General features: G+C 38.7%; 1 protein-coding gene across 1 annotated transcript; it reads right to left on the bottom strand.

The window, feature by feature from the left end:
* Positions 1–3,016: 3,016 nt before the first annotated feature.
* Positions 3,017–9,279, bottom strand: ndufa4l2a (NDUFA4 mitochondrial complex associated like 2a). The gene is made up of 4 exons (XM_037773435.1): positions 9,091–9,279; positions 4,731–4,816; positions 3,711–3,771; positions 3,017–3,562 (listed from the first exon to the last, which is right to left on the bottom strand). The coding sequence occupies exons 1-4, from the start codon at positions 9,133–9,135 to the stop codon at positions 3,506–3,508; spliced, it is 249 nt and encodes an 82-aa protein (XP_037629363.1). The 5' UTR covers positions 9,136–9,279; the 3' UTR covers positions 3,017–3,505.
* Between the last annotated feature and the right edge of the window lie 5,382 nt (positions 9,280–14,661).

The raw sequence follows: 14,661 nt of genomic DNA, 5'->3' as shown, positions 1-14,661 counted from the left end.
TCCAATGTAGACTTCTTATCTCCACTGGACAGCTGCTATTGTTTTTTTTATATGTGAATGAATAGTTTCATGACTTCTTCTTTGCATGAAGACAAATAACCAGACTGTACCGGTTACAAACAAACAGAAACAGGCTGGAGGTCGAGGCGAGACCATCTTCGCTTTGCAGAAGTTCCTTTTTGCTTTAATCCCATTTTTATTCTTGTGATACTGTCTCTTAATGTCACCCTGCTACCCCGCATTACATAATGCTGATAAACACAGACAGTTCATTGAGAAGATGAGAGCATTATGTAACATCGGAGTCCTTCACTGTCCTCGGAAACTTGCATTTCTATTTATTTAAACTCTTCCTCTCCCACTGTTTCTCAAATTGCCGCAGTCACATCTTCATACTCTCAGACAGATAAAAAGAGTGGGCTTCCTCTTTCTTTCACTCAAACTTTGTTGTTATTTTATTTTGATGTATTTATTTCGTATTCTGAAAGGAAAATTTCCTCTGAGACACAAAGTCTTTTATAAAGCAGCACTAAACGAGCTTGACAACATGAAACGCTGCTGCTGCAGCACTTAATATTTATTTCACTGAAGAACTGAATGGACTTTTGTTTGGTGTCAGACGTCTTTGAGTCCTGCTGGGCTTTTCAGTCTGTCTTCCAATTTTTTTCGGTTGAAGGTTATCGCTTGAGTTCGTGCCAGAGGAAATGTGTCCCCTCGCAGACACTGGCCAGCTGAATCACAGGTCAAAGGTCAGAGAAGCTCTCACAGCTCTGTCGTCAGAAACAAGGACACACAAACAAGCAGCATCACAACACAAATAACGACTCATCCGCTTCGTCTCTGTGTCTGTTTCTCATGACCTGACAACTCCTTTGACGCAGTGTGTTTTAAATATCCTTCAGGGAAATCACATGGTCTCTAGCCATCTCTTTATTACCACAACAATCCCTGTGGTGTTTAAAAGTTGCATGATTTTTTTGATGTTCGCTGTTCTTTCTTCTCTCTTTTTGTTGTTTTACGGTGAGGAAATGATACGATACGAGCGCAGAGAGACGGGAGGGAGGTCTGAAGGTTTCGTAAGAGGATGAAACGCGAGTCTCACCTTCACTGAACAAAGACAAAATCCTGTAAGAAGTTAAGGGATTGTTTTTAATCTATCCTTCAGAAGTAACAAAGGGGTTACGGTGGAAAACAAGGGACAGATAAATCCTGCATGTCAAAATTTAATATGACAAGTGATATAGTCTCTGTAAGAGCCATGTCGTATTATTAACAGCTTTTTTTGTATTTGATCCTCATTGCAAATATACATTTTGTTATGCCATTGAAAATATGCATTAGAATTAAGGTAATTATTCATGTTGTAGAATGAGCTTTGATGCATTTTGACTCTTTGATGTGTGTTTTGCCTTTTGCCTTTACTGTTTAGCTGTAAAATGAGAAAGTTTGCTCAATTATTTCCTCAACTGATCTCATCATGGCTGCCGGGTCACAAACTTTCTCATTTTACAGCTGAACAGTACACTGCAAGATGTTTCTGAAAACATTTGAGGAGAGAAATAGGCATTACAGTAACAGAATATGGATTCATATTTGATCAGCGCTGCCTAGTTTGACCGTTTGGTCGGAGTTTATAAGTGATTGACAGCTGCTCAGAGATGGCAAGGCTCCAGCTCGGCTCTGATTGGTTGTTTTCCTCCGGTTTGTGAAATCTTGCAGATACCGTTAGGAGCACCGGAGGACACCAGAGGCACATGATTTTTGTCAGATTACCTGTCTCATGCACTACTGTCAGGACATAGTGACTGTTTTATAAAAATAACTTTTTTTTAATCATATTTGCTCCAATTCTACCCACTGCAGCTTTAACTATTCTATATCAGTGCTTAACCTTAACCATCTCGCAAGAGTCTCCCCAAATTGCGGTTTCCCTTCTATACACTACCCACAGAAATACATGGAGACAAAATAGCTGCCTGGAACAGGGGGGGGAAATGCATTGACAATTTAAAACTGCATAGCCTGCATCCAAAATTAATCAGCACAAATGTAAAATATACATTATCTGTAGTTAAGGGGCTAAATCCTACAAACACTTGTAAGGTTTCTTTTCAGTGCCTGATGGTCAAAATCAACAACATGTCTTCTTCTGCGACTGAAAATGTCGTGTTTTCCCAGACGTTCTGCACGTGGGGACTTTTTGATGAAATCTAATCGGCCAAATAAGATGGTCAAATTGATGTGACTTGTCTGCGTGTGTTTCTGCATAACTGTTGTAACTGTTGGTTTAATAGCCGCTAGATTCAGCAATGACTGTCTAAGTTATAAAAAGGCAGAGATGCATAAACTTACAAAATGCCTGTTTGATGTTTGGACGAGAGAGTTTGTTGCCAACCTGCACCGTGACTCTTCTCGACCACCTGCATGGAACTGAGTCAGATACAGATCTTTTTCCACATCCTGAGATAAATATACACAATCAGTAACTCTGATGGAACAGATCCATCTGTTGGCACTGCAGCTGTCACTTTGCAGCCTGATTGGTGCTTCTATGACCACATTTAGTAGTGTGTGTGTGTGTGTGTGTGTGTTTTGTCTGTATGCACCAGTGTGTGTGACAGCAGCCCTCTCCCTTTGATCAGCGACAGCAGTGACAGGATGCTGAGCAGTCCCCCAGCATGGCGTTGATGTATGACAGCAGAGCACGGTGTGTAAAACCTGAGTGTATATACACACACACTAGTCCACATCCAGGTACCACTGTCTCTCCATACTGCAGGCACTTGCATATACACTGATTACACTACGTATGATGAGGTGAATCAGGTGAAAACTCTTTCTAACATCTAAATCCACACCTGTCTTTGAAAAGAGACGCAGGTGAAGAGGAGCTGCAGATTGAAATACATAAATATCTCTTTTTTAAAGTAACCAAAAAACACCACAAATATGCTGTAAGGCAGGTCTATTCAGTCTAGTTTTCTCTCAGCAGTGATGGAGAAATATCACCCGGATGGTCATGCTAATCTTTATTTATTATTTGCATAATCCACTGCAGCTTTTATGAGTCTGATAATGGACTTTTATACGTTACAGGGGTGATAGAAACCGATGGATGAAAACATTGAAACATTCAAAATAATAGACTGACATTTCTAAAACACAGTGGCATGTACAAGTTACTACACATCACAGTTATCTGTGCAATACGACTTGTCTGGTGCAGTGGGGCGTACAGTATGTTCATATGTGTGTGTCATATCTCTCCTGCATTATGTAGAAATACTACATATTGAACTTGTGCCTTCAGGATCCATTCACTGACAATCCTGGTCACATTTACCAGATCACCAGCTGCTTTACAAACATCACACAGGCACAGAGGCACTGAAGGGTTACAGATCCTGATCTGGGATCCATTTCACCTTCATCCTGCAGTGAAGACATCAAGGGGAGAGAAGGGGGAGTGAATCTGACCCTACAGATCAGGAGGCCAGCGAGAGATTCAGAACTCGGGTCCGTCTTTCTTCAGGTTTTTGTAGTCGGTGGTGATGGCCACAAACTGGAGAAGAAGAAGATAAAACTTAGAAGCTTGAAGCTGTTGTACGAAGAAATAATTTCTGTATATGTAAACAGAGATGTATAAATCAAATTACAGTTTGAACGTCATCCCAGTTTCCTAATAATGAATACTTAGTGTGCTGTATTACCTTGTACTGATATGTGGGGTCAAGTTTATTCCACGGCTCTGGGTTGTTGGTTTTGTCCCAGCTAAACAAAAGAATATGTGCAGACAGAAGTGAGATAAGATACGCTATTTGGGAATCTGAGATACATGAATAAAGCTCTCATTTCAGCCACAAGTGATCCGATACCCCTGAGAGCTGCTTTATTCCCTCCCTGTTCTGATAGATTATACAATAAAAGATAACAACATAAAAGCAAAAGTTGAGAGCCAGATTCAAACTCAGCAGACGGTCTGTGCTTTTAGCCCCGCTGTGCCACCACCAGGACATCTTTCTAACAATTTCATCAAGCATTTAAAAATATCATCGCTGCAGAAATGATGAAAGTGCTGCAAGGAGACAAGGCGGTGCACCATCCTGTGAGCTCTTGTTAAAAGCACTTCACTGCGTCTGCTGTTATTGGATAATCATTAAGAGTAAATCAACAGTTTGGGTAGCAGCAGGAGGAGCGAGCTGGGAGCGGGGCTCCCTGTGGTCAGTAACAATCATAAAACAAATCCCTCTGCTTAGTTAAGAGTGTGCAAAGTATTCATCGGCCCTCCACGCGCCTCGTTAAAATGTTAGCAAATCTGCATTTCAGGATGAAATTCTAAGAGGAAGGAAGTCTAAAAAGCATAATTTCCTTGTTTATGCATCTTAATTGATATCTGGTGGTGTGCTCCATCCTGTGATCCTCCTGCAGGGGGTCATTGATTGTTCTTAACTGTCCTCAAATAATGTGAAAACACAACTAAACGGATAATAATCTAATTAAAAATGCAAATAGATTCCTTGTGCAAGGTGACACATTTGATAAAAAAATTATGGAAGATGTATTAGATGTATTGTCTTCAATATTGACAAAATACAGATGTTTATATCATCTAATAGTTTACTGTTTGTCAGTAAACGGCTCAAGACAGCCATGAAACTCATCCATGAAAGTGACATATTAGTTTTACTAAATATCACACAAACATATTACTTATTATCAGAGGTCCTTACGTGACGTGGGGTCCTTTGGCCAACCGGATGAGATACATCGATGCCCCGCCCATTCCCAAACAGATGAAGAAGAACTGGGGGATGAGCTGCAGACACACACACAGAGATCAATCAAACATTAAGCTTCTTAAATCTTATTTAAGGCTATTTATCATAAGTTGATTTGTTAATTCTGAATTTGATATGTGATGCATGTGCTGCTTATAAATGACAACACAACCTGAACATTTCACAATAAGACAACGTGAGAGTGGTCAACAGTGTGATTCTTTTATCCACAGTGTAGCCTATAGAGGGATGACGTAATTTTGTAGACCAATCAGGAAGTAAGCATCGCCCTGGTTCCTTCGACAAAAACCCAATGGGATTGTTCCATTGGATTATTGCCGAAAATAAGCTCTGTGACAAACACACGTTTATGATACTTGCACATTTTGTTCAACAAGATCATTTTCACAAATAAACACCACCTCTATGAGTTTTGAAGCGTGAATGCAATCGCCAGAAGTAAAAAGCTAACGTTAGGCTGTAAACATACTACACCACAGTCATATGAGCGGGAGTATACACAACGAGGCTGTAAAGGAGGACGAGTCGGCGTGATGACGTTTAGTAGTCTCATTTAGCCACTTGTTAGCAAAATTCACAATTGGGATATTTACTGATGTATTTTATATCATAGAAAAAAACGTTAAAATTTCTTAAGCTTGTTTTAACCACAGACATTATTTCAGGTAACTAACTAAAAACCCACTGACTTCCAGACGAGGGAACCGGAAGTGCTAAAATGTAAAATGTCTTAGAATTACAGTATTCTAAGTAAATGTTGAATTAGCCTACTATTGGGATAACTGTTTGACTATTTTACTCCCTTTTACTTTTACTCTTGTAGATATTATGTGTATGTTTGCTGGATTAGTTACTCTGTGGTACTTGTTATGGGTACTTAATGTTGAACTCTGTTATACTGCTGTGCTACAAACAGACAATGGACTGAAATGCAAGACTTAAAAACCCAGCAGGTAGAATGGAAAATCTTTACTTCGCAGCAAGAGTTTGGTACATAGGAAAGCAGTCCAGAATAAAGCAAAGGTATTCAAACTATCTAGGCTGAGTTGAAAAAACACAAAATTCAAAGACAGGTCTAAATAGGAACTACAGTAGGAACACACTAGGAAAAGGCTGGAGCACTAGACTAGGAAGTAGCCTTTGACAAACTGGTACAGACAAAGGGGAGCACACAGACTAAATATGGTGATAATGAAGGACAGGTGAGAGCAGGGCTAATGAGGGACAGGTGAAAACAATCAGGGAAACGCACATGGACAGGAAGTGAAGCTATCCAAAACAAGAGATAAAGATGAGTGTACCAAAATAAAACAGGAAATCATAACTGACAACTGGAAACAAGGAAAACCTTAGAAGGAGAGCGGGACATGACAATCTGTCATTGCATGATGATTGGAGATGTGTTAGTGTGTGTACCTATACATGAATAATGAGGGCAGACTAGTTAAAGTGCACCACCTGAATCCTGATTTAAAACCAAAGTGAAGTCTGCCAGAGAATAAAAACAGTAACTCCTTTTTCTACGTTGCATCAGCCTCCGTCAGCTTCAACCTCATGACTCCTGACACTGAAGGTGTCGGTGAGTATGCAAATATAAAAAGCACATTCTTGAATTAAAAAAGGGCAGATGCAGCTTTTTTTCTTAATGTATTCAACTGAGAGAAACTCTCCTCTCAATCACATGTCAACCATCGACAGTAACAACATGCAAATATGATTTTAAATTATGCTCCACGAGGTCATCATGAAGAAGGAAATGTCTTTACTGGAGTAGCTGAGATTTACAGTAGCCTGCTGTTGGGCCAGATGCATACTTTATCTGTCACTTCCTGTCTACAGATTAGAGTTACTGTAACAGCTCTGAGGATTAACTACTGGCCTGCTTTCACTCAGTCACCCTGCGTCAACCCAATGAACCTGCTGATGCACGGTGCTGTGGTATGTGTGTGTGTGTGTGTGTGTGTGTGTGTGTGTGTGTGTGTGTGTGTGTGTGTGTGTGTGTGGGTGTAAGGCAGTAGAGGAAACTAAGTACATTTACTCAATTACTGTGCTTAAGTACACCTTTGAGCTACTTTTGCTTGATTGTACTGTTTGCATTTTAAGCTACTTTAATACTTCTGCTCCACTACGTTTCAGAGGAATATAATGTTCTTTTTACCCCACTACAGATATTCGACAGCAGCAGTTAATTTTCCAATTAAGATTTTCCATTAAAAAAACAAACATATGCTAAACTTGTAAAATATAATGCATTTAAACATTTCAAATGTCTATCACTACTTGTTCACAGTTCCAACTAAGAGTGATTTATTCTCCATGCTTCTCACATGGTTTCATTGTAATAACTGTTTGAGGGTAAAAGGCAGAGATGATTATAAATCTCTGTAGCAGCGACACACGTTGAGTGACAGTCCCATTCGTTTGCATAATGAGGCAGAGATGCATAAAGAAATGTGAAAAAGAAAGGGAGTGATTTTGGACGCAACACTGCCCCAGTGCCAATGTTACACCTACAGTACCTATCCGACCTTCTGTCTGTCTCTCTCTAGCTTTAATAGAATCTCTCCATCTCCATCTGTCTGTCTGACTATCTGTCCATTTTTCTGACTGAATTTCTGTCTTCCTCTCTGACTCTTTAACTTCCTGACTCTGCCTGTCTATCTGCCTGTCTGTCTGTCTGTCTGCCTGTCTGTCTGTCTGTCTGTCATCAAGGAGCTCTGGTAGTCTCACAGGGATTTGCTCCTTGCTGCCTCTCTCTCTCAATTCAATTCAATTCAATTCAATTCAATTCAATGGCTTTATTAGCAAGAAAGTTAAAAAAAAAAATTGCCAAAGCATCAAAGTACTGTCTCTGTCTGTCTGTCTGTCTCTCAGCCTGTCTGTCTGTCATGATGATAGACCAAATCGAGGAGTCTCACAGGGATTTCCTCCCTGCTGCTCCTCTCTCTCTCTCCCTCTTTCTCTCCAGTAGTTAAAACTCTGTCACTTCGCTCTCTGACAGCAGAGCTGCTGTTTAAAAAAACACAGAAATAATCCCATCCCCTGAGGGGACAACTCATATTTTTAAATGTATTTCATTCCAACTACTCGTTTCCTAAATGCTTAGATTTTGTCAGTTTAGATTTAGGAGGTTTGTAAGGGTCATATCATGGGTGGTCTTTTTTTATAGTCTTAAGCCTCTCTCAGTTTGGCTTGATATTTAAATGAGCTACTGGAGAAACTTAACCTGCTGACTCAGAGAGTTAAAATAAGATTAAATGAGACAAAATTAGATTCCTGATCACGTCAATTAATTTACCAACACGCTACAAACCCTGCAGGCAATAATCACGTGTGTCTGCTGCTGTATTTTATTGACTAAAGCTAGTACTTAGCTATTTAATATACAGTATATTAGGTTAATTTTTTGTGCATTCATTTTCTTAGCGATACACCATAAATCAATTACATTAATTTTAGTGGGATGTGATATTATTGATATTATAGCGATATCATAGAAGACACAAATACATTACAATTTGGTTAGTAGCCTATAAAAAAACTGAATTTTAACCTGAATTTTAAAGTCTAACAAGTGATGGGGGGTGCAAATCAGCTTTAACTAGACCTACAGTACAGCCAATACATTACATTACATTTATTTGTCCTATATATAACAATGTTTATCTGTTAAATAAACAAACAAATAAATCATTAAAAACCAGAATACTTAACTTCTATAGTTAACCTCAATGTATTTACATTGAGGTTAACGTGGCATTGGTGGTATGGAAGTCAGAAACTGCCAAAATCAAAAATGAATAAATTACTCGATAAATATATAAATATGCCATTTAATGTTCCAAAAATAATATTAAATTAATAATAATAAATGTAGGCATTCATTATTATAATTAATTGATAAAATGTCTCATAAATGGATATTTCTGTTTTAATTTGCTTCTTTATTGTTTTTACCTTTAATTCCCCTATCGATCTACACTTCTATTTTATTTATTTATTTATTTATTTATTTATGTTAACTTTTCAATATATTTATTTTTTGCATTTTTTCTATTTATGATTCCATTTAGGAAAGGATGTCCACATTTTAATCATTTTCATGTTAATTATTTCAATTTAAAATAATGACTTTACAAGCAGAATTCAGGAAAATGAACTACGCAAAGAGCTTGCTGTTCATTTCACCTCGAACTCAAACATTAGTTCAAACATATTTGGATATGAAACAAGGTCGCTGTCACTGACATTAAAATAATAAACAAACAGGAAATAAATGAAGATGACTTACCCCAGGGTGCTTCTTAGCATGCTCTATTGCTGTCCGAAATATCATTGCTCCAGTTTTAAAGGAAATTTAAAGAAATTAAGGAACAAAGCATGAAATAAAATGATTCAGAGTCAGTGTTTCAGGCCTTCGTTATCCACAAGCAGCGGTATACAGACAGGATTTAGACCTGTTGCTCTCTGCATGAGGAGGGAGGAGGAGGAGGAGGAGGAGGAGGAGGAGGAGGAGAAAGAGGTCATTTATATCTGATTACTTCTGCTCCCTTGTTGGGGTGATTACATTGTGGCGGACACTGTGGAACAGTTTATATTCAAACGATACGGTTTCATCCTTAGTTGTAAATATTCATTAAATGTCCGGGCCAGAGACGTTTAATGCTCATATCACATTGCTCAATCAGAAGAAGTTGTGTAAACTCCTGCAGAGAACTCAGAGGCCTCTTCTCCCTCATTTCCTTCACTGGAGCTTGAAGACTTTCGACCCTTTGGGAGCTGACTGGAGGAAATGGAAAAGCATATAAACACTGTCCTTTTAAAGGCCGCTGGGGGATTTCTGTATTCAATGGACCTCTTATCATATCAGTAGGGATGTATCCAGGGGCCAGTTGCATAAATGTAGTTTAAGACTATCGTCTTGGGCTTAGGCTCGTCTTACATTGTCAGGTTAGACTGGTCTAATTAAGCCTGGCTGTTGCATAAATATTAAGACTGAATTAATTTGAGGAAGTATAGTTAGCCACCTGTCCTCATGGCTAAGCCTGAGGTGAGAGCTCTGTTGCTATGGAAACAAAGCTTACTTTTAGCTAAATATTTCAACTGTTTATCCATAACTTTTGGGGATTCTTGTGCCATATTCTTGAATTGTTTCTGAACATCTCTAATGGTTCTAACAACCGTTGGATTTATGCTGTTTACCTTTTTTGTTATTTTCTCAATTTTCTCCTGTAGCTACTTGGTGCAGTGCTGCCATTTTTTTCTTCTGTGAAATGTGTTATTTCACCCATAATGCATTCTGCAACAGGCTATCTAGTCTTAAAATAGTCTCTCATAGGGAAGATTTATGCAACAGGTAAAGTTCAGTGTCTACAGCAAGTCTGATATCATATTTAAGACAAAGACTTGGTCTATTTTTACGCATCTGGCCCCAGTACACATCCCAGAAATCACAGATCAACTGAAAGCTGCTACAACAAAGACAAAGAGAAGATCCACACACGAGGAAATGAGGCTCATTGAGGTTGAAATGGAGCTGATATTAAAGTCATTTTGTGTGAGCATATTCTATTTTTTAATAATGAAGTTAAACAAATGTCCAGTAAACTATTGGTATGAAGAAATAATGCAAAAGATAACACATGATACCAAAGAAACATTTACACAAACGTGCACCACATTCATGTTGTGTCCTCTCCAAAAACACTATCCCTTTTTCTTCTAATTACTGACAGATTTTCCTGGCCGATTATTTTGGCAACTAAAGTCAGGGACACTCCACAACATAATTATGTAGCACAATCACCACATTTGTTCCTTTCAAGGACTTTTCAAAAGGCCACTCAGCACAGTGAATGACCTAGATACACATCGAGAGTTTAGAAACATGACAACTCTGCTCCGCTTGTTGACCATTAATTACAAAAGAAGTCTTAGTTTTATGCAGGTGATGTTTAAAACGTTGAGTAAATTAAAGGGAAATTGTCCTAGGAAGTGCTTCAAACGTGGTTCAACCAGGAAAAGATTAGTTCTGATTGATTATCAGCTAACCCAGAAAAAAAAGATGGAAACATAACATATTAGTTCATTTTGAGTTAATGGAGGCTCACAGGATGGGTTTTTTTTATATAATAATAACTATTAAATATTGATCTTGTTGCTCAATCTCTCTCAAACCAAAAAGTGATGATATAAACCAACTTCCAACCTACAGAGTTGCAACAATGCATTTCTCTTATCAAAAGAAAACCTCCCAGTCTGTTTAATGGACCATGTCTTTGATTGATTACACTCCAGTTTAATTGTCCGTTAAAACAAATACAATTCAATTTGGCACATGAGCGCTTCACTTTCAACTTCACAGACGTGTCATTACCTCCCAGACACCACACGTCTGTCCTCAGATAATAAAACATACATCTTCATAATTCAGCTTCTACGTGTCTCTCTTAGTGACATCTAGCTATGAAATTTGCATGAAATAATATGGAAAGCGTAAACCTTTTAGTTCAAATAAAAGCAATGGTCACTGCACTCAAAACGTGTAGCCAGTTGGACTACTTATTGGAAAAATAACAACGATAATCCGAGCACATTAAATCGGTGTTTCACAGCTATTTTAAAGAGATACTTGATCCAAAATCTACCTTCTCAGTATGAAACATCTACCGTACCCCCTGTAGGTTTGACAGGTGGCTCTGAAAAGTTTGTAGTTGGATTTAAAGTCACTTATAAAGGACTCAAATAGTGACACGTTTTCACAGTAGTAAAAAAAAGTGTTAAAACATCCACAGAAACTTCTAAAACTTCATCTTCAACTTTTCCTCTCAAAGTATCAAGCTATTTCCTTCCTCAAACATCTGCACCAGTGGAAAATATATGGTTAAACAACAGAACATCTTTTTATAGTGTGGTATTCCTTTTACTTAGTAGTAAATTACCTGAATACGTTTTCTATCACTGCACTGTTGCTAGAAACAAGGACATGATCCCTCACAGGCTTCCCACCCTCAAACACAACACCATCTGTGTTCGCGATACTCTGCAAAAGTTTTGTCAGTGTGCAGAGAGTGAAGAGATACGGGCAGCATGGGGGAGAAACAGTGGGGTTGTCTTCACCTTATGTAACTGTGCCAACAGGACATTCTGCCAACAGGCTATTTTAAACTCCGTATCAGGACAAGAACAAAATAAGTGGATCATGTTGTTGCCTCCAGAATTATTTAGAAATTTGTGACAGGCTCGAGTTTTACACAAGAAAAATAAAATAAAATTGTCCAGCCATTAAAAAAAAAAGCTCATTGTGCATCCGTCACACAACACAACTCTGGGTCCTTATTTCCTCCTCCCCTCCGACACACGACTGTGTGACATGAGCTCAGTCCTGCTCCTGCTGACCTGCAGCACACCGCTCACACGTAAAGCCTCCTAATTGGACACCAGGCAACACTATGGCACAAACAGTGCCAATGCGGTGCAAGGCGTACCTACAGTAACACTTGAGCTGTTCGGTAGAGAATTTATTTAGAATCCTAATGATGACGTACATTGGTCCTAGCAGTGAATTTGACTCATACATCGCTGACATCTGGCAAGGTGGGAGAGGTGAGCACGGGGGGAGCTGAAAGCAAGTAGGAACATGGATAAAAGTGGGCACCGTGACCACCCATCACATGATTTTGTTGGGCTCAGATGATCTATCAACACGGATCATAGCCACATAATAATGTAAATATCAAAAATGTCACATCAGTAAGCCCTCAGAGATTATTCACCTGCTTGTTTATAGTGTATAACAAACCACACAGAGGCATCCCCGTTGGCTGAACACAACTGAAAAGGTAGGAAACACATTATCCATGGTCTTCTTTGAGTTGTTCCTTGCAGTTGAATTTTTTTTTTTGTCCCTAATTATCATTAAGAAAGCCTCGCTGAAATGTAGTGTAGCCATAGAAATAAATCCTGTTTACTTGCTTTTTACACATAAAAGATTGCCTTGTTTTTCCCTTTTTTAAATCCCTCTTGTTCAATTTGAGCCAATCACCCTGCACTCACCGGCCTGTTTTGGCTCTGATTAGCCTCGCTCTGCTCCGCTGTGGAAACGAGGGGGCTGTGTTTGTGTGTTTGTGTAGTTGTTACTGCTGATTGAGGAGAAACAGAACAAGCTGGCAGACGGTTTGAACCTCGAGCTGTGGCACGGTTTAACACCACATAATAGTATTAGCCCTCAGAGGTCTGCTGGGTTAATAATGTGGACCAACAAGGGACACAACAGTGCAGCAAACACACCTGACAGTTCAGGTTCCTCAGTGAGAGTCAAAACCTTTAGATCAGATGAGAGAGAGAGAGAGAGCCAGCTGGACACAAATCAAAGGTCTCCTGCTGTCACATGTCAACCGTCACATTAGGCTGATTAAACGGTGGGTTTGTAGATTAGTAGGCTGAACACAAAGTGCATTTTGTTCAACTGGCACAGCATCAATGGAAACCAACAGTGAGATTGTGTTTCTTTTTAAAGCTGGCTGACACAGCAGATTCTGCTGCTGCACCTGCATAAACCAGCTTCTCAACGGAGGTTTGAAACTCTCGGCTTTAAGAAAAGCTATTATACTATTATAGAGGTCGGTCTAATTGTGAATATGCTCAGTTGCACTGTACACAGGATGAAAACAGGACTTGATTTTGTGTTTATCTCTGCCATCTAGTGGTGTAAAACTACATTGCAACACCTAATCATATGCTGCATTTAAAGGGTCAGTTCACCCAAATATTGCTTTTTTTTTCTCACTTACCTTTAGTCTTAAATATCCATATTTTTTGGGGGTCAAGGTTATCAACAATTTCGATAACAGACTTTCAGTGATTTATCACGCAAAACCCATCAAATTTTCTCCAGTCACAGCTTCTCAAATGTGAGGATTTCTTTCTTGTCACAAACAAAATTATATTTCCCTCCACTGTATTGGTGTGGCAGCAAATATTTTGACAGATACAAACTAACAATAAAAACCAAAACTATCTGCATGGATAGATACAACTAAAGGTAATTTAGAAAACGTGTGTGTACATGTATGTGTAATTTCAGTGAACTGAACCTTTAATTGGTTTTAAAGGAGATATATCATGAAAAAGTCACTTTTTCAGTGCATGTGTTCATACATTTGGGAATCTGGAGTTCCTACCAACCCACAAACTGAGAAAAAAGACAACCTAGTCAGTTTTTTGTGGGCTGCCTGATTCATTAGAGTATATCACCTACAACTTGAGAACTACCTTTGCAAAGGTGCATATTTTTCTCACAAGCTAATTACAGCAGACTGGGTGTCTTCAGGAGGCGCTCTTAAAGAGACAGGCGCTAAAAAGGAGCATTTCAGACAGACAGTATGAGAACAAATAATGTGTTTTTTGAACATTAAATCATGTAAACATGTTCTAGAAGAAACCTAAAATACACATATGAATCTGAAAATAAGCACAATATGTCCCCTTTAAAGTGAGCTGTAGTGAAAGAAAGAAAAGACAGGACTGAAGATTAAAATATAAGACTGTTCATCTGTTACCAGTGGCATCAGACAGCTGCCTGACCTTCATTCAATCAAACACAAACAGACGTTTCCATGAGTGAAAATATATTTTTTTAAAAACATACAAAAAACAGTTTCTATTTACATAGTAAAACTAAATATTCCCACAAGACCTTTTTAAGATCATTCAGTTGATGACCATTCAATATGAATGGTCTCTCGTGGTTTTTCCAAGTATTACGAAGATAAAATAAAATTGAATTTCCAAAACAGTTCCAGTCAGCAAGTCACAGGAGACCAAAAACAGACGACAGGAAGTCTATTCCCATTCAACATTC

The sequence above is a fragment of the Sebastes umbrosus genome, chromosome 6, assembly GCF_015220745.1.
Source record: "Sebastes umbrosus isolate fSebUmb1 chromosome 6, fSebUmb1.pri, whole genome shotgun sequence".
NCBI lineage: Eukaryota > Metazoa > Chordata > Actinopteri > Perciformes > Sebastidae > Sebastes > Sebastes umbrosus.
Note: the sequence above shows the minus strand (reverse complement) of the source record. Positions and strands in the feature narration are given on the sequence as shown.